This window comes from Panthera leo, chromosome A1 (assembly GCF_018350215.1).
Source record: "Panthera leo isolate Ple1 chromosome A1, P.leo_Ple1_pat1.1, whole genome shotgun sequence".
NCBI classification, from domain to species: domain Eukaryota; kingdom Metazoa; phylum Chordata; class Mammalia; order Carnivora; family Felidae; genus Panthera; species Panthera leo.
Window position 1 is genome coordinate 71,678,799 of NC_056679.1, and position 19,751 is coordinate 71,698,549.

At 38.5% G+C, this 19,751-nt stretch overlaps 1 protein-coding gene across 4 annotated transcripts in view; it reads right to left on the reverse strand.

The window, feature by feature from the left end:
- Nucleotides 1-19,751, reverse strand: part of NALCN (sodium leak channel, non-selective) — a 289,974-nt gene that overhangs the window by 63,380 nt on the left and 206,843 nt on the right. For all 4 annotated transcript variants that reach the window (XM_042929986.1, XM_042930009.1, XM_042930002.1 and 1 more), the window contains one exon: nt 4,904-4,977. In XM_042929986.1, coding sequence (XP_042785920.1) covers nt 4,904-4,977 — 74 coding nt within the window. The remainder of the gene's footprint in view (nt 1-4,903; nt 4,978-19,751) is intronic.

The following is a 19,751-nucleotide window of genomic DNA, read 5'->3' on the forward strand; positions in this document are numbered from 1 at the left end:
TGGAGCCTGCTTCAGATTCTGTGTCTCCCTCTCTCTCTGCCCCTCCCCTGCTCATGCTCTGTCTCTGTCTCAAAAATAAATAAAAACATTAAAAAATAAAAAATAAAATAAATAAAAATTAGTTGTATTTATTTTTAAAGGTAATACATGTATATGGCTAAAAATCCAAGGGCAGAATAGAATTGATTTCTGGAGTGAAGAGGACAGCAGAAACTCACCACTGATTTCTTTCTTTTCAGAAATCACCCCACATCAGGAAGGAAAGTGAAAAACAGACATGCAAACTCCACTGAACAACTGACAAATGAAAGGTGGAGCCAGAGGGGGTGGAAAGAACACTGGGGCACAGAGTGGCAAAGGGATGTCCTCTCTAAAGTGCCCCACTCCCAGTGCCGCCCTCCCCAGAAAAGTAATGGTTCCTGTCCATAACACGTACTTGTTACTTGTGTATCCGGGAGAGTCCTACACTCTTTTTTTTTTTTTTTTAATTGAGGTATATCAGGGCACCTGGGTGGTTCAGTCAGTTAAGTGACTCACTCTTGATTTCTGCTCAGGTCATGATCCCAGGGTTGTGGGATTGAACCCCGTGTCAGGCTCCACGCTGAGCACACAGCCTGCTTAAGATCCTTTCTCAGGGCGCCTGGGTAGCTCAGTCGGTTAAGCATCCAACTTCAGCTCAGGTCATGATCTTACGGTTCATGAGTTCGAGCCCCACATAGGGCTACGCACTGACAGTGCAGAGCCTGCTTGGGATTCTCTCTCTCCCTCTCTCTCTGCCCCTCCCCTGCTCGCTCTCTCTCAAAAAATAAACTTTAAAAAAGAGAAAAAAGATTCTCTCTCTCTCCCTCTGCCCCTCTCTTCCACTTGCATTCTTTCTCTAAAATAAAAAAAAATAAAAATAAACGAGGTATAATTGACATATAATGTTGTATTAGCTTATAGCACACATTACAGCATTACAAAATAATGATTCGATGTTTTGTATATATTGTGAAACTGTCTAAACTCTTACATCAAGAATTCTGCCCAGTATCAATCACTAACTACACTTAAACCCAAACCCCAAACCCTACAAATATCCACTCCTGACCTATCTTTTGTGAGGTATTATTAAGAGTGTTGCAGTGGGAGTCTGCCTCACTGTGATGAGTATTAAATTTTGCTCTGATTGACCAACAGATTATTCAGGTGACCATTTGGGGCAGTCTATGCTGCAAAGGCAGCAGGTAAGTGAGTGGCTTAAGGTTATGGAGGAGCAGAGCCAGATGCTGGTCCAGGCCTTGTGACACCAAGTCTAGTAGCTTACGTTAGAATTAGTTGGACCCTGAGGATCACCTCCTGCAATCTTTAAATTCCTGGAAAATCAGGGATTTAAATAATTAACCTGTTTACACAGCCTGGTCTTGAGATACCTTAGATCAGGGATTTGTTCTGTATTATTTTCCCCAAATATTTGTTATTTTTAAAAGTTATTTCTAAGACACTAATATTTCATGGTATCTTCTTAAATCACACTGGATTTAAAGTTTATGTGACTTCTCTCTCTGTGCACCCAAATCAGCACAAATGCCCACCTGTTGCCAAAATGATTTGGCTGAGGTCTTCTTTCTGTGTCTTCCTGTAACCTTCTGCCTACCTCCCTGAAGAGGAACCTCTTAGATGAAACTAAGGACAATAAGGCTATGAAAATAGAAGACTTAGGAAAATCGAGAGTGACAGAGCACTAAAACAAGTCTCTGCTGCACTTCTTTTCTGTTGTATCAAGGCAGACCCATCCATTAAGATACAGAATCTGTACCTCCTTGTCCTTTCCTTCTTTCAAAGCCTCCTTCAAAAATGCAAAGGGTCACGGGAGTGGCCATTTTTTCCCCCAGCTTTACTGAGGGATACTTGGCAAATAACGTTGTGTAAATATAAGGTATACAACATGATTTGACGTACGTATATATTGTGAAGTGATCGCCACCAATAAAGTTAGTTAACACATTCATCTGCTGCCATAATATAGGGTAGGCCTATTTAATTGCTTACCCTGAAGTGACTGCAAATGTTTTCCTTTTCTTTCTTTTTAACTTCTCTTGTCCCTTCTTCTTTGTTTTTCTTTCCATTTGTTGTTGTTGTTCATTGAAAAATAGCACAGAAAAATGCCCATGGACCCATAGGTATTGACCCAATCAGTTCTTGACCTTCTTACATTATAATGCAGATAGGATATATTATTATTATCATCGTCATCATCATTACTACTACTATACAATTAATGAAAAAAGGTAAATACACCCAAAGAAACTGTCAGTTTGACATCTTGCCCTTAATTCTTGCAGAGACTAATGTAGCACCAACAAGGAAAACATTTTCACAGAAAAAGAGCTAAATGGCTTTTCTAAAGATCAAATTTGTATTCTTAAAAAAGTCTTCATTTTTTTCTAATTGTAGCCTCTTATTCCTGAGATTGACCAGGTAGCAGCTCTGGCAGCCTACAGTTGCCTCTCAGTTTGTAGTATGCTGGGCTGTAGTAAAATGCTACTGGGTCTGGGTGTTCCTCAAATTACACAATTATTAGGCAAGACTGAAGGCGTCCCTATTCCCTAATAGTCTTAAAAATTTGGCTCAGGTAACTCCACCAATATTCTCTTTTTAAAACCACTTCTGCACATTTAAAAATCAACAGCTAAATCCCTCCCTGCAATGTTATTTAGCGGTAAAGGATGTGATTTCTAGCACAATTACATCTGTGTTTTAATATGACTTTGAGAAAACACCAGAGAGTTCTATCCATCCAGTAAATTCACTTTTATGATATTGGGCACCATGATGTCAGCTTTCATAATCAAGCAGATGAGCCAAATCTGTCAGAAAAAGTCTGACTTTATTTTTCAACTCATATAACATGTTATTATTATTATTATTGTTATCATCATTGCTACTATATTATGAGTGAAAAAAGGTAAGTGCACCCAAAGAAACTATCAGTTTGACGTATTGACCTTAATTCTTATAACGTCTGTGTTATTTCTAAGGCCTAACCCTAAGGTAGATGAATTCTTGGAAGGAGGTTTTCCAAAAACTTGTCACCTAGATAGACAATAAGCTGTTGCCCAATGGGATCCCCTTTCTGGAGAAACTTGCGTGGGAACAGTCACTGTGTTTGGCAACCCAGATCAATACGCACCATAGCTTCACCTTCCTTGTGCATGAATTACAGTCTCACTGTGTTTTGTGTGTGTGTGTGTGTGTGTGTGTGTGTGTGTGTGTGTGGTTTTTTTTTTTTTTTTTTGTAAACTGGGAGCAGGTGAATAAGGAAAAGGTAGTGGAAAAGAAAAACTGGAAGACCAAATTTAAGAAAATTCACAGAGAGGTGAGGCTCTGGAAGTGACTTCTTCCAGGGATGCCTGTCTGCCTGTGCTCTGAAGTCTCTGGGAGCCCCAGGGTACATTCAGGAAGGTAGTTACTCTGGGTAGGTGAGTAATGTCATTTTGGTTCCTAATTTGGTAAGTAGACTCTGAATACAGGCTCAGAGTATTACAATCCCCTCGTGGGTCCTTTGGATTGGAGGCTGAATTCTCTTCCCTGTCAGTGCACGGCATGGTCTGTCTTGTGTGAACAGAGGAGCATCTTCAAGACGCTAGGGATTGATCCTGCCAGGAATTCGTCTAGTATAGTAGTTACAGCTTGATAAAGACCCTGGAGTACCATGCAGCATTCAAGGCCGGCCCCCCATGACGTTATCTGGTGGCAATGCCAGGATTGAGCCAATTGGACTCAAACTGAAATTGGGACGCAGGTTGTTAGAGATTTGCTGAGAAAGCTTTCCTTTCTCTATTTAACCAGACCTTTTATGATCATCTCATCATATTTTGTGGTGATAATACATAATAAGCCCAGAAATGATTGTTCTCCTCTCATAAAAGGCACTGCAGCACATACTCATATCTGCGCGAACTGTCAGCAGATAAAAGACTGAATACCAGAATACTGTCTTGACTAGTTACTAGGATTGTTTTTGGCACACAAATTTCAAGTACTGTTATAAACTCAAAATAGTGTCTCAAACCATATATATTAGCCTTATTTCCTCATTACAGTCATCCAAGTTGTGATATACACTCTGGCAAAAACTCTTTAATGACCATTCCTAGAACAAAGGTAGACTAGAAGACAGTCTAACTCCTTCCTCTCAGCATAAGTTGGGAAGGGTCTTCCCAGTATAAATTCATCCATTCACCTTGTGAGCCATTCTTCTAGCCTCCAGTATTTAGTTGTATTGTTACATGTGCCTGTGTAATATGTGCGCCATAAATAGCATTCCGAATGCTCGTGCATTGTTATAAAGATCATGCTCTTTCACGTTATGACACAGTCTTGCAAAATACTCTTAAGTAGCTAGCCTGATTTTCCTTTCTGGTACTTCATCAAGGCAGGTTTAAGAAACCACTGTTGAAATTACACATTTTCATAAGCATTTTAAAATGGATATGCTTTTGATTCTTATAGGTTTTAAATACATTTACTCTTAATAGGTTAATAAATCATAATTACTTCTAAAAAGCTTACCATTTCCCCCTTAGATTGTGATTTGTCCCTTATATATCACAAAAGAAATAAAACATGGAAGAATAAAAGTAAGTTATAGTCATCTTTTTGTAAATGTTCATACTTAACGATTTATGTGTATGGGCATGAAAAGAAAAATGCATGACTGAGCTAATAAAATATTATTTTTCCAGGAAAGATATAAATGATGTATTTGACATTATTTGTAACTACATAGTTACCCAGACCTACTTTCTAGCAGAAAGTGTATATTGATACTCAGAAAATTAGTTCATTAAAGAGAAAAGAGTTTTTTTGCTGGATATAATCCCACTAGGGTTAAATATGTATCAGTGTTTAATGGTGTTACCTTAAGATTTTAGTGACTGCAGTCTCTTTTTCTAGAAGATTCCTTGCCCTGATGCTGAAGACAGACTTGCGAAGCTGAAAAATTGTAAGTGTGGGTTATTAGTTTTGGAATGTGAAGGGATAATATACTGACAAATAATTACATACATTATATAGAGAACAGTATTAAAACATCAAACATAATTTTTTTTTTACTGACGCATCATTATATGAGTGATTCTATTCTTTAATTTTACCTTCTATTTTTACTTTTATTTGGGCAGAAATGCAAACAAGCTTGTGGGGCCACACGTCACAACTATGGTGGTGATACATTGGCTGTGCTCATTAGTAATAATGTCTTACATCTGAATAGGCTTTTCAGTATCCAGAGAATGTAGCATTGAGACAAATATTGGACTGCTTCTTGCTATCGTCCAGCAAACTGTTCTCTAATCCACTTTACACCTGTTTCAGGTTCTTTTATTTTTTTAATGTTTATTTATTTTTGACACACACACACACACACACACACACACACACACACACACATACACACATGCACAGAGTGTAAACAGGGGAGGGGCAGAGAGAGAGAGGGAGACACAGAATCCAAAGCAGGTTTCAGGCTCCAAGCTGTCAGCACAGAGTCTGACATGGGGCTCGAACCCATGAACTGTGAGATCAGGACCTGAACCAAAGTCAGATGGTTAACTGACTGAGCCACCCAGGCATCCCCTGTTTCAGGGTCTTAGCCTGTGACTTGGTACTAATCTGAACGATGAGTTCAGGAGTTGCTTTGCCCACTGACATGGAGACAAATGAGATGAGCTTTCAAGGTTGCTTCCTAGTTAGCAATGATGAAATTATTCCAGGGAAAAGCACTAAGATAAACAAAATCCTGGAGGCTGCCTATAAACCAGAAGATTCCTCAAACTCAGCTCTGTCCTGCCTGATAGTTGCAGAAGTCAGAGGGGTGACAGGTGCGCAGGAAACTCAAGTGGGCAATCAGAGGGCAGAGAAAGAACAGGGAAGCATGCCAACCTAGGCAGATTCATAATAACAAATAACTAGGAAGGGTAACTCCAATAGTCAGACCAGAGATAACACTTGGACAACGTCCTGCTCATCTTTTTTGTTTTTTTCATCTTTTTAAACATTTATTTATTTTCAATAGACAGAGAGAGACAGAGTGCGAGTGGGGGAGGGGCAGAGAGAGAGGGAGACACAGAATCCGAAGCAGGCTCCAGGCTCTGAGCTGTCAGCACAGAACCCGACACGGGGCTCAAACCCACCAACTGTGAGATCATGATCTGAGCTGAAGTCGGACAACCAACTGACTGAGCCACCCAGGTGCCCCACGACCTACTCATCTTGATCAGTATATCAGGTTAGATTTTCTAAGCACTTAGTATGATATTAGTGACTATTAGAGATACAGCTTACCCACAAATCAGAATTGTTTACCTGAATCGAAAAGCCTAGTTACAAAGGCAAGGCTATTATGCATGAGGTTACCAGTAAAAAGTAGACAGTAAGGTGCTGGCTGCTGTGTCCAGCAGAAAAGATGAGCAGGCTGCACGATTCGGGTGGGCACAAATAGCTGTATCTGAAATAGCAAAGATGTCACTGAAGAAGTGGACACTGCACTAGGCCTTGAAGGATGGTTCAGATTTTCATAGCAAAGGAGGCTGTGAGCAAAGGACTGCAGTTGGAAATGCATGCGTGGGGCAAAGAGATCCAGCGCAGATGATATGCTTACGTGCTGAGCTTGGTGGAAGAAACACTGTAAGGCATACTGTGTTTCCAACAGATTTGAGGGAGGAAAAAAAATGAGCAGGAGACAGAACAACTCTGTATCCAGTAAAAACAGACTGTCTAATTTCTTTTAAACAACATAGTGACTTCAGGTACAAAGTCACAGAGCTCCATTCTACAACAAACAAGCCTATAAACAAATACTATACTGTCGATCGACATGTCCATATGGCCACAGCTGGAGAGGAAGTGACAGGCACAAACTGGTCTTTTCAGCCACACCTGACAACCTAGATAACACCATATCCAGCAATATAATTTTTGTATTTCACAGCAGATCTGCAATAAAGGGAAAGATCATTGAACACATTGGCAATTTCCCTCATATGAAGAAAGATGGAGCACTCATATATTTTCAATAATGAAAAACTGAATTGGTTTTTTACTCATCAGAACTCATGGAAGAATAAGTTAATGTACACACAAGGAAATAAGCGTGGATGCCATTTTTTTCAGAAGTTACATTTTTAGGGTAGTGCACGGAAGGCTGTTTACCATGATGGATCCTAAAACTTTCTTAATCTCCTCCCCTCCCCTTGAGGTGACTTTGGGCATGGATTTAACCTCCTAGAGCTGACAGTCTATCTCCCAAGGAATGTTATTTAAGGTCATTTGCAGAGACAGAAGGGTCTCATCATGGTGGTGCTTTTGTCCTTTGGTTCCTAAGCACACACATTGTCTGTCATGGGAAAGGCCCGGGGTACGGAGGCCCCGAGACTGCAGGTTTGGGGAGAGGTCTGGACCCCACTCCCCTAAGGAATGTTATTTAAGGTCATTTGCAGAGACAGAAGGGTCTCATCATGGTGGTGCTTTTGTCCTTTGGTTCCTAAGCACACACATTGTCTGTCATGGGAAAGGCCCGGGGTACGGAGGCCCCGAGACTGCAGGTTTGGGGAGAGGTCTGGACCCCACTCCCCTTATTTCATCTCTGAAGGACACTGACATGCCTTAGTCATCTTTCCCTTAGTGAAGGTGATGGTCTGAATTCAGTCACCTACCTACTGCCCTGTAATTGAGCAGCTGACACTTAACACAGAGTTCTTCATGTTAGAAAAAAACCTTTGCAGAAACTGTGGATAATGTTTATTATATTGATTCCAAAATTATTTCTGTGCCGTCTAAGATTGCTAAAGGGCTGCTGGATCTCCTTTGTCCTAAACCCGAACTAGTTAAAGTAAAATACACTATTAATCTGTACGAGGAACTTCCTGAGAACTGATTCTTTAACAGCAGAGGTAGCAAAAGAATAAATACTCTAATAGAACTTCAGATTCAGCCTCAGGATCTACTGATTGATCGATTGGCTGATTTTTTAAGTAAGCTCTATGCCCAACATAGGGCTCAAACTCATGACCCCGAGATCAAGAGTCCCAAGCTGCACCCACTGAGCCAGCCAGCCAGCCAGCCAGCTACCTCTAGCTTCAGGATGTTTTAAAAGAAGAAACATTGGCATCTATATCTATCTGTCATCTATCTCTATCTAAACATATATGATAGCCCAGATATGTATTTAGTTATATATTTTAACGGTTCTTTTTTTCTAGTAAATAAAGAAAGCCTATAGTGATTATCTAGTACCCCTCCCCTTTTTGTTATTTCTGTAGTAGAGCTTTGCACATTTTTTTTTTCTGCAAAGGACACTGTCTGCTTGTCCCAAGTATTCAGAGCTATGCTGCTCTGCAGTGCCCTCTTCTGGCTCCAAAAGATACTGACAGTCACCTGAAATGATCAAAATAAGGAATACAGAAATCAAGTTCAGGATAAGTAATTTTAGACCTGAAGTTTAAATTACAGGTAAGGCAGGTGCCAGTAAATGTTTCTTCTGGATGTAAACACATCAGACATGTAGGACTTAAAGGGAAGGGTATGGATGACATTACACGGAGTCTGCACTGAAGAAAATAAAAGATTAGTTGAAAAAGCCCTTTTTGGTGGTTTTCTTTTGTTTGTAAATCTAGTACATCCAACTCCAGAAGACAAACATTCTCTGACTGAATTATCAAAAATACATTTAAACATTCAAACAAGAGACACCTGGGTGGCTCAGTCAGTTGAGTATCCAACTCTTGATTTTGGCTCAGGTCATGGTCTTAGGGTTTGTGAGTTCGAGCCCCACATTGGGCTCTGCACTGCACTGACGGTGTGGAGCCTGCTTGGGATTCTCTCTCTCTCCCTCTCTTTTTCTGCCCCTCTTGTGCATGCACTCTTTCTTTCTCTCAAAATAAATAAACTTAACAAAAATTAAATGTTCAAGCAGCACAGAGATTTTTTTTGTCTTAAAATTTTAATTTAAAAGGTATTTTCAGAACTATGCACTTTAACGTGAAATTCAGGAGGTTCAAATTTGCAGTTATTTGTGGTTGAATAATTCGGAGCTGAAGGACACAGCAATGGATGGATCTCGCTGATTTTCTGGCAATTTCTTTAACATCTTTTAAGCTACAGGTACACCTCCTGCCTGCCGCCCCCCTCCCCCAACCATAGTTGAAGGACCGGGGGCATGTCACCTGGAGCTTCCAGGAGTGTGGATTTTCCCAAGTGCACATTCATGCCATAGTTCACATGCTCCTCTGTCTTCTATACCTCTTGCAAATTGGTAGTTGGACCCAGAGTCTCATCTGGCTCATACTTGATGGTTTTGGCAAGACCACAGGTGGTGGTGTAGCTTTTCATCAGAAGGCACACAATGATTGTTCCTCTTTTTGTGATGTTAGTAGTATTGATGTCTATTGCTTAGATCGTTGATTCATTCAGTTTCTAAAATTGACACTTCTTTCTCATTTTTTAGTTGGAACACCTTTATAATGAAGTACTTCCTCTCATGCACTATTTGGTTACTCATTAGTACAGTTCATATGGAAAAGGCAAAGTAAATGTTGATTCTTTACCTTTACTTATTCATTTTTTATGTAATTAATTGGTTTTCTATCATCCTCTGAAGGTGACCAATTAGTAGTTTCAAAATGTCATTATTGGGGCACCTGGGTGGCTCCATCGGTTAAGCGTCCAACTTCGGCTCAGGTCATGATCTCGCAGTTTTTGAGTTCGAGCCCCGCATCGGGCTCTGTGCTGACAGCTCAGAGCCTGGAGCCTGCCTCAGATTCTGTGTCTCCCTTTCCCTCTGCCCCTCCCCTGCTCAAGCTCTGACTCTCTCTGACTTTCAATAATAAATAAACATTAAAAAATTTTTTAAAAAAAATAAATAAAAATGTCATTATTGACTTAAGGACTTAAATATATTTGGTTTCAATTCATTACAATCATTATCCTCATGTGAAGTCAAAGAGCATTGGGAGATTTTTCAAAATGGCTCATGGGTTCTTTTGGCCTGACTTTAGTAGTCTTTGTCTAAGCTTCCCTGTTATTAGTATGGCCAGATATCCCTAGCTCATCTTGTATATGCTTCCTATTCCAAATTACCATTTTTCTCCAAAAAGCCTTCGTTTATTTATTGAGAAATGGGTTTCAAGAACACAATTTAGTGATACTCTTCGCTACTGAGTGGGTCACTGTTTCGAGGGCTTTGCCTGATTTTATTCTGATATTTTCTATTTAAATTCAGGACTCTGCACTTTTACCTAATCTCTTCCATATGACATCTGTATCTCTTCTGTTTCTGTATCCTCCCATCCCACATCAAAACTCTTGATTATCAAATATACAGAGATAACAGACATTAGACTATCTGCCAATTACTCATTATTTTTATTTCACATTTCATAGGCACTAGTCTTAGCATTACAATACCTATTTAACACAATACAACTAATGGATATTTAAAAAATGCATACATTCTTCCCATTTTCCTTTCATTTGTACACTTGTACTATACTCATATTAGCAGAGCAAATAGATATTGCATATTTTTCTCTTTATTTTAATCCTCATGTGGTCCTAGTTAGTCATACACAGTTTAAGAATGTTTGCCACCTGTTCTTATGTTAATGTCTTAGAGTCATTTTTGGAATTCATTTTGGTTGTTTGAAGCATGTTTTTTAGTAATTTCCTCAGGAAAGGAACTCATAGGAACTCATAGGAACAACATTACTTACATTCTTACATCTTAATAGTAGTTGTTTTCTTTTCTCCTTTAAACTTGAGAGGCGGTTTTCCTAGACATAAGAAAGCTGGATGACATATTCTTTTTCTGGGTATCCTATATATGTGATTCTAATTTCTTCTGACATAAAGCATTCCTGCCAAAAAGTCTGATGGTAATCAAATGTTCTTCCCTTTATAAGTCACTTGTTCATTTTGAGCTGATACCTATTTTTGTTTTCTTTTATTATTATATTATTATTATTATTGGTTTTAAGTTTTCAAGTTCCAGTTAGTTAACATGTAGTGGAATATTGGTTTCAGAAGTAGAATTTAATGATCCATCACTTACATATAACACCCAGTGCTTATTACACCCTCCTTTAATGCCCATCCCCCAACCACCTCCTCTCCAGTACCCCTTAGTTCTCTACAGTTAAGAGTGATACATTAAAGACATATGTTAAACATATATATGTATATATAATTTTAAGTTATTACATTATATTATTATATTATAATTATAATACTAATTATAATATAATGATATAAAATATATAATACATAAAAATATATAATGTAATAATTAATTATAATAAAATAATATATTAAATATATATGTATATATAATTTTTTAAGTCCTGTAATTTGTCTGCTATATGTCTTATTTTTGGTCATTTGTTATTGATGTTTTCAGTTCCAATATATAGCTTCAAATCTTTTTACATTTCAGAAAAGTTTAATGCTGTTCTGTGCTATGGCTTTTGTTTTCTTCTTTCAGGATCTTTATAATACAGATCTGGGACCTTCAATGAAATTCTTTGATTTGTCAGTTTCTTTCAAATCATTTTCATTTCTTTCTTCATTTCTTTTTGATGTCTTCAAATTTCCTCTTTTTTACTTCCTAGCTTTCTAAAGGCATCATCTGATGTATGTAATCACTTTATGTTCTGCCTAGTTTAGTCTTCATTGCTTTTACTAATATAGTTGACCCTTGACCAATGCAGGGGTTAGGGGCACTGACACTCCATTCAGTTGAAAACACACACATAACCTTTGACTGCCCCCCCCCCCCCAAACTTAACTGCTAACAGCCTACTGTTGACTGGACACCTTACCAATAACACAGTCAACTAACACATTATTTTGTATGCCATATGTATTATATACTGTATTATTACAATAAAGCAAGCTAGACAAAAGAAAATGTTATTAAAAGCATAAGGAAAATACATTTACAGATAGTACTGTGCTGCATTTATCAAAAAATCTGCACGTAAGTGGATGTGCACAGCTCAAATTCATATTGTTGAAGAGTCAACTGTACTTCTTTCCTGAATTCTAGCACCTTATGTATGAATTTCTTACTTTTGTTGCTATTCTAGTCTTATGTAATCTGTATGTCTTTTTAAATTTTATTTATTTATTTATTTATTTATTTATTTATTTATTTATTTATAATTTACACCCAAGTTAGTTAGCATATAGTGCAATAATGATTTCAGGAGTATATTCCGGTGATTCATCCCCTATGTATAACGCCCAGTGCTCATCCAACAAGTGTCCTCCCTAATGCCCCTTACCCATTTAGCCCATCCCCCCGACAGCCCTTCCAACAACCCTAAGTTAGCTCTCTGTATTGAACAGTCTTTCATGTTTTGTCCCCCTCCCTGCTTTTATATTATTTTTGCTTCCCTTCCCTTTTGTTCATCTGTTCTGTATCTTAAATTCCACATATGAGCGAAGTCATATGATATCTGTCTTTCTCTGATTGACTTATCTCGCTTAGCATAATACCCTCCGGTTCCATCCCCATATGTCTTTTAACTCATTTTCCCATATAATGCTACAGTTTGAGCCATTGGTAGGTAGGTCTTTAGGGTAAGTTTCACTCTATTGGGACAGTATTCTGTTCCTTATTCTTTGTCTCTTACAATTCTTGTAGGGAATTTGGCTGTGATAAATTTCCATTGCTCATGCTTACACACAGTTTTCCTGAACACCTTAGTATTTCCTTCTAGCTTCAGAGTGTCTTCTTCTGTGGTTTTAACATAGTGAACCATATGGCAGCCTTCTTTCTGAGATTTCTTGGCTTTGTTATAGGGAGCAGACACCACCAAGTTTATCTGGATCTACTTTTCCCCTCATCACTCTTGTCACTGGCCTGTCAAGTTTGTTTCCACTCCTGGATGTTTTTCTTTGTGTGGAGCTAGGCAGGTGTGGTCCAGTCTCAAAGACATTACATGCCCTGTAACTAACTTGGCTTCCTCCCCAACAGCACCAATACTATGTGTTATACCCCAAATTCATGTGTTGAAGCTCTAGCCCCCCAGTGTGAAGACATGAGGAGAAGGGGTCTCTGAGAAGTACCTATGTTTAGAGGAGGTCATGAGGATAGCGCCCCATGATGGCATTTGTGCCCTCATAAGAAGAGGAAGAGACCAGAGCCCTCCCTCTTTCTGTCATATGAACATGCAGCCAGAAGGCAGTCATCTGTGAACCAGGAAGAAGAACCAGACACCAAATCTGCTGACGCCTCGATCTTAGGCTTTCCAGCCTCCAGAGCTCTGAGGGATAAACGCTTGTTGTTGAAGTCACCCAGTCTGTGGTATGTGTTGTAGCATTCCAAACAGACCAAGTCACCTTGCAAACCATGTGGCTATTGTTTTGTCTACAGCTGCTTTGACTTGTGGTTTGTGGATTACCTAATTTTGTTGTAAATATTGTCTATGGTTGTTATCTAGGTATTCTATTTACTTTCATGTTATCTAGGTATTCTATTTACTTAATTCAAGGAGATTAAGAAAACTATGCCAATGCTTCTATCATTATGCCGGAAGACTCCTTACATATTTTTTGTTGAATTTTAATGCAGATTTATCATTTTTATTTGTCTTTTCAAAGAACAAAATGTTAGTTTTACTAATATTACTTATTGCTTCTTTTCCCCCTATTTGATTAAAATATACTTATTTTCCCCTCCCACTGTCTTAATGTTTTCTTGGTTGGTATTTTAATAAATTCTTGAGTTAAATATTTGGATGATTAGTGCCAGCCTCTATTATTTTCTAAATATGCACTCAAGGGTATAACTTTCCCTCTAAAAATGCCTTTGGTTGCTTCTCATAGGTTCAATCTACACAGTGTTTACTAGTTTTCAGTTCTAGAAACTTTTTATTTCCATGTGGTTTCTTCTATGCTGTCTAAATTATTTAAAAGTGATTTTTAAATTTTGAAAAGTGTTGGTGTTTTCTGGTTGTTATTTAGTTTCTAACCTTATTACACTTCTGTTAAATAATGTCTTCTCTAGCATAGTGATTTGGTTCATGTTTAGAATTCCTTTCTGGTATGTAAGTGGTCATGTTTTGTAAATCATTTAGGTGTGCCTCAATCAAAATATGTGCTCTTGGAGCGCCTGGGTGGCTCAGTCAGTTAAGTGTCCAACTTCTGCTCAGGTCATGATCTGAGCTGGTGACTTCGAGCCCCATGTCGGGCTCTGTGTGGACAGCTCAGAGTCTGGAGCCTGCTTTTGATTCTGTGTCTCCCTCTCTTCTGCCATCCCCCACTCATGCTCTCTCTCTCTCTCTCCAAAAAAATAAATAAATAGAAAATTAAAAAAAAAAAAGAATGTTCTCAAGTCGCTAAATGAAGAATTGTATAAATGCCCACTACAGGAAGCTAGTCAACTGTGTATTTCAAATATCCTAAATCCTTATTAATTTTCTTGGCTCTTTGATCGTGTGCTAAGGTGTCTTACAAATATTTGTAATTTAATTTTCAAATTAATACTCATAGGTATGTGTTATTATCTCTTTTTCACAGGTGAGAAATCTGACAATCATAGAAATTATGTTGTTTAGGTCACTCAAATTATAAATTAAAATATTATAATTAAGTCTAGATTATATAGCTCAATGTTCAAATCTCATCACTAAACATGTGTATCTAAAATGTCACAAGGCTTAACAGTATAAAAAAAGGATTTTCCAAACTATACTGTAATACAATGCTGTTTATTTGACATGAAAGGTTTGGTTTATACATATAACTTGCTCTTATCCCAAATCTTATGCAAGATCTAAACTAGCACGTTTTTCCTTTGTTCCGTACGTATATGCATACCTGATTTTCAGAATAATGACCCTGAAGCACGAAAGGAGATCAATAACTTTTCTCACCTATTAATACCAGTATGATAAGAGTATTTATATTTTACATTTACTGATTGCTGAAATCTGGGATCCATCACAACTTTCAATTAAGTAGAATATTAATTCATTTATTCAACCACCAGGGAGTAACCCTAGACTATCAGGGAATAGTAGCTTCCTTTGGAATGCTGCTGTGCTTAGTCTGAACACCTGTATTCTCTGGTAACCTCCTTCAAAATGAAGCCATTAGTATTTACTTGAGACAGAAAACCATAGCTATTCTAAGTATTCAGCTCACTTTTTCTGATTTGGAGTTGTTAACAACGTATTTCTGTTTGTAACTGAGAAAAAGTTTGAGAGTCATGTTTTTCCTTTTTTCATTTTTCAAATATTAACAGGCTGACAATAAATGGAAATGCATTTATAAAAACATATGACCATAAAGCACAAAACCATGGCCCAATGAACAGGGCTTGATGAATGTCATTTCTGCTGGAAAGGTGTAGTGTAATTATTGTAATTAGCTGCTTTATTGAATAAGTCTCCCACATAAAATGTCATAATTGGAAATAAGCAATTACTTAAAATTACATAGGTTGAAGGTGGTAGGTACATCATTCAGCCGTATTTTAATTTTTCATGCACCTGTGAACTGAAAACTAATACCATGGCGCATAGGACAGATCATGTGTACGGCAGGATGTTTCTATAAAATCAACTTTTTATAAAATTGACATTATGCTTGGAAAGAAAGAATTTAAAAAGGTGATTAGTGTAGGCAGCAGCAAAATTAAAATAGTCACATTACAATGTATGCAAAGGTGAGTACTGTTATAATAGCATGTTATGAAGCTTTGAAATATGCCTTAGAATGTGGATTTTGTGAAAAGGGAGTTTTAGATGATGGGTCAAGAGTTTTGATCTTGTTATTTCAACATTATAAATTCTGAACCCTGAAAAAACACCAGACATAAAAATTTAAAAATATATAAATATGTACACACACACACACACACACACACACACCCTTCACAGTCGCCCTTTGGGGCCAAGGGCACCCATACCCATTGATTTCTGCTCTGTGTGTGAAACACCTTTTTATCTTTCTGTGAATTCCACCGGATCATAGGCTCCATATGGTATGGATGGTGGATTCTTTGTCCACTACATTTCTCTCCACTGTCCAGTACTGCCTGTAATTTGTTCTTGAAATGTATTTACAGAATGAATACATTGCTTAATATTAGAGATGACTCTTTTCTGTACTACATTTTTTTTCTTATGAAGTGAATCCTTGAAATAACAAATGTGAATCAGGTAAAAATTACAAAGGAAGCCTATTTATTTTGAAATGCACCAATTCACTTGATAGGAAAATCTTGTGAAACTAGAAACCAGATGATTGGAAACTTAATTGGTTTGACTGTTTTTGCACTAGATTGCATGACAATGCTTTAGTCAGTCGAGCGGCGTTGGAGATTTGGCCGAATCTCCAACAACTTACACATCGCTAGACCAGTGTAATGATGCCGATGATTCAGAAGATGAGGGAGAACCAGTATCGTCAAAAACAGGTATGCTCAAAGTACGCTACCTACTGGTGGGAAACCATAATATACACTATAATATATACCTAAGCATATCACTTCATGCTTAGAGCTCATATAGACAGAAAGACAAAAACCAAAAACCTGCAGAGATTAAAAAAAAAAAGAGTGGATTTATGATTCTGGGAGAAAATGCCAGATGCTTTTAATCATGCAGGTATTTGTGAATTTAAAATCCCAGGCACTCTGGGAGCAGTGCTTGCTCTCCAATTATGATTCAATTGTATTTGAACTTTAGATCCAAATATACCAGCCCCAGCAGCAAATGTTAACACATTGGGATCGGTATTACACTTAACGGGAAAGTAAAACTTAAGAGTAAACTATACTCAAAAGAGAAGAACATTGAGACAGGAGAGTTAAATGTAACTTTCACAGATAGGCTTAGTTGCAAAGTCAGCTCTGATCATTGCTTTGGAGACAGCACCAAAAAATTGTGGTTAAAAGCCTTCTGTATTATCTACAGATGATGCTTGATCCTAGATGCATTTACTTTTGTACTTCAGTGGATGTACACCTAAGGAATTTGAAGTACTTATAATCCCAGACCCAAAATGATTATACCACTAAATATTCTGCAAGAAGAATCACTGACCGGGAATTTCTCCTCTTGTGTTAGCTGACGCCAGGACGCGATTTTTACCTGGACCCCAGCTCACTGTGTGCATAGAAAGGGCCTCAAGAAATAACTGAAATGGAAAGATGTGCACTCAAACTCAGCTGTACTTTGATCTCAGCACGAAAACATACTACAAAGGCCAATCAAAATGAAAGAAAAAGTTTTCATTTATATTTTGTATCTTTTTGTTTCCTCTCCATTATTGTGAATAAATGGACAATCAATCACCTACTAATGCATTTGTAAGCTAAACACAGAAGTCCGGAAGTCCAGAGAGTTTTCACATTCTGTCTGGTGGCTTCTTCCCTCCCCACCGACCACATGGTTTGTAACTCTGCTATCCGGCCCCTGGTGAGGTGGTGATGCCATGTAATCTCCCACTGTCCTCCTAGAGATGCGTCTTGAATAGCACCGCGGAGATGCTAAGCTATTATTTTAGAAAATCCTTTCAGAAGAGTAAAAGCCCTAAAGATGAAAATAGGCTGTTCTTCCGCACCCCCCCCCTTTTTTTTGGTGAGTAAATGTTCATCCTGAAAATTATAGATCAGTTAACTTGCTCTGTATGTAGTTACTGGAACAAATCATCAAACACTCTATAATCACACAGAAAAATACAAAACGCTGTCTGGCAATCAACAAGGCTTTGTGAAGAGTAAATCTTTACAGAGCAATTTAATTTACTTCTTGAGAATCTGAGACACTATGTAGGCAATGAGGGTAGTAACTGAAATATCACAAAAAATCAGACTAAAAATATCATATTCATGAGCAATAAGGAAAATAAATCAATAATTAGTATATTGTGCTTAACTAGACTGTTAGAATTGGAGGTTAATTTGTTTATGTAAAAGTCCTTTGTCTTGACTGATGAATGTAAGTCTATTTGCTTAGTCTGAATTCATGGTATGGTTTAGTATCGGTAATCTTTTTTATCTGGTGTTAGAGGCACGTGACATAAGCTATGCCAGTGCAATGCTAGGCATTTAACATATTATAATCTATTATTTAATCCTCATGACAAACACTGAAAATAAGAATTATCTCTAGAGATGAGGATCGGAACCGACATCACTTATGACTATGACTGGTCATAATCACCATTCTACTCTGCTTCTCATGAAGTTATGTCAAGCATCGTCGGTGTCCTGTGCTTTTCCACAGGCTTCCCTCTCTGCCTGGAGCACCCTCCTCCTACAATGCTCAAGCTTCCTGCTCCTGTAAGGGATCCTGTCTCAGGTTCCTGCAACAATTTTTACCCCCCTGCATTTACACGTTTGTCCCCACAAGACTAAAAGCCCCTAAAGGGCACTGCTCACATTTTGCTCAGTGTTGAATTTTCAGGTGCCAGAGGAACAACAGGTGTTCCATAAACGTTTGCTGAATGACTGAGTGAAGCTGAAGACTTATGGAAATAAAAAGGGCAAAGAAAACATAGTAATTACTTGTATCACTTCCCTCACTTTGTACATGTGTTAGCTGATAATTGTGGAGGCTTACTGTGGAACTTGCTGTGTATGCTTAGCAGAAAGGAGGCAGGTAAGACAGAGGCAGATGTTGCCCTATTGTCAGAGAAATACTCTCTATTTTTTTAACTTTATTTATTTATTTTGAGAGAGACAGAGATAGCATGAGTGGGCCAGGGGCAGAGAGAGAGAAAGAGAGAAAGAGAGAGAGAGAGAGAGAGAGAGAGAGAGAGAGAATCCCAAAGAGGCTCCATGATGCCAGCACAGAGCACGATATGGAGCTTGAATGCACGAAACTGTGAGATCATGACCTGAGCTGAAACCAAGCTCAGGCTGATGTGAGTGTGTAGTTCCCTCATGTTCTCCACACGCTGTGAGGTTTTGACCCCAGAAAGGGCACAGCAGCCAAGGCAGCAGGGCAGAAGGATTGGCGAGCTCAGCTAAAGGGCAGAGAGAGTCGCCAGTTCCAATCACAGTGCAAACCTTGACATTATGGAGACGATTCACCTGTGAATGGGCTGCTTTTATTACCAGAGCTACTGGAAAAGCACGTTCACACCTCAGTTTACTAAAAACACTCTACTAAAGAAACCCAGGGTTTAGTTTCAATAATCTGGACAAAAAATGGGTAGAAAACCATTGCCCGATTTCCTTCTGCTTGGAAAGTACAAACGTCCTCTCAAGAGATGCAGGTTTATCCTTTAACCAGGAGAGGGAACCCCTGGCCGACGCCCCAGGTGTGGGAGAGTAGGAGGAGAAAGGAATGAGGGAATTAGCCTTGGGAATGCCATTTTCTATGGAGTCTGGAAGGGCAGCCATTCACCACAAGGGAGAGGTTGGAAAGCACTGTTTCCTGTCTTTTTTTTTTTTAAGTTTATTTATTTATTTTGAGGGGGAGAGGGGCAGAAGGGGAGAGAGAGAGAGAGAGAGAGAGAGAGAGAGAGAGAGAGAAAGAGAGAGAATCCGAGCAGGGTCCACACTGTCAGCGCAGAGCCTGATGAACGGCTTGATCCCACAAACCGTGAGATCATGACCTGAGCTGAAATCAAGAGTCGGACACTCAACCACCTGAGCCACCCAAGTGCCCCTCTGTCTTTTTCCTTTAGGATCTGCAACAACAACTTAAAGATTTTATGTTTTTGTTTGCTTATTGTTTATGGGGAGAAGGACAGGT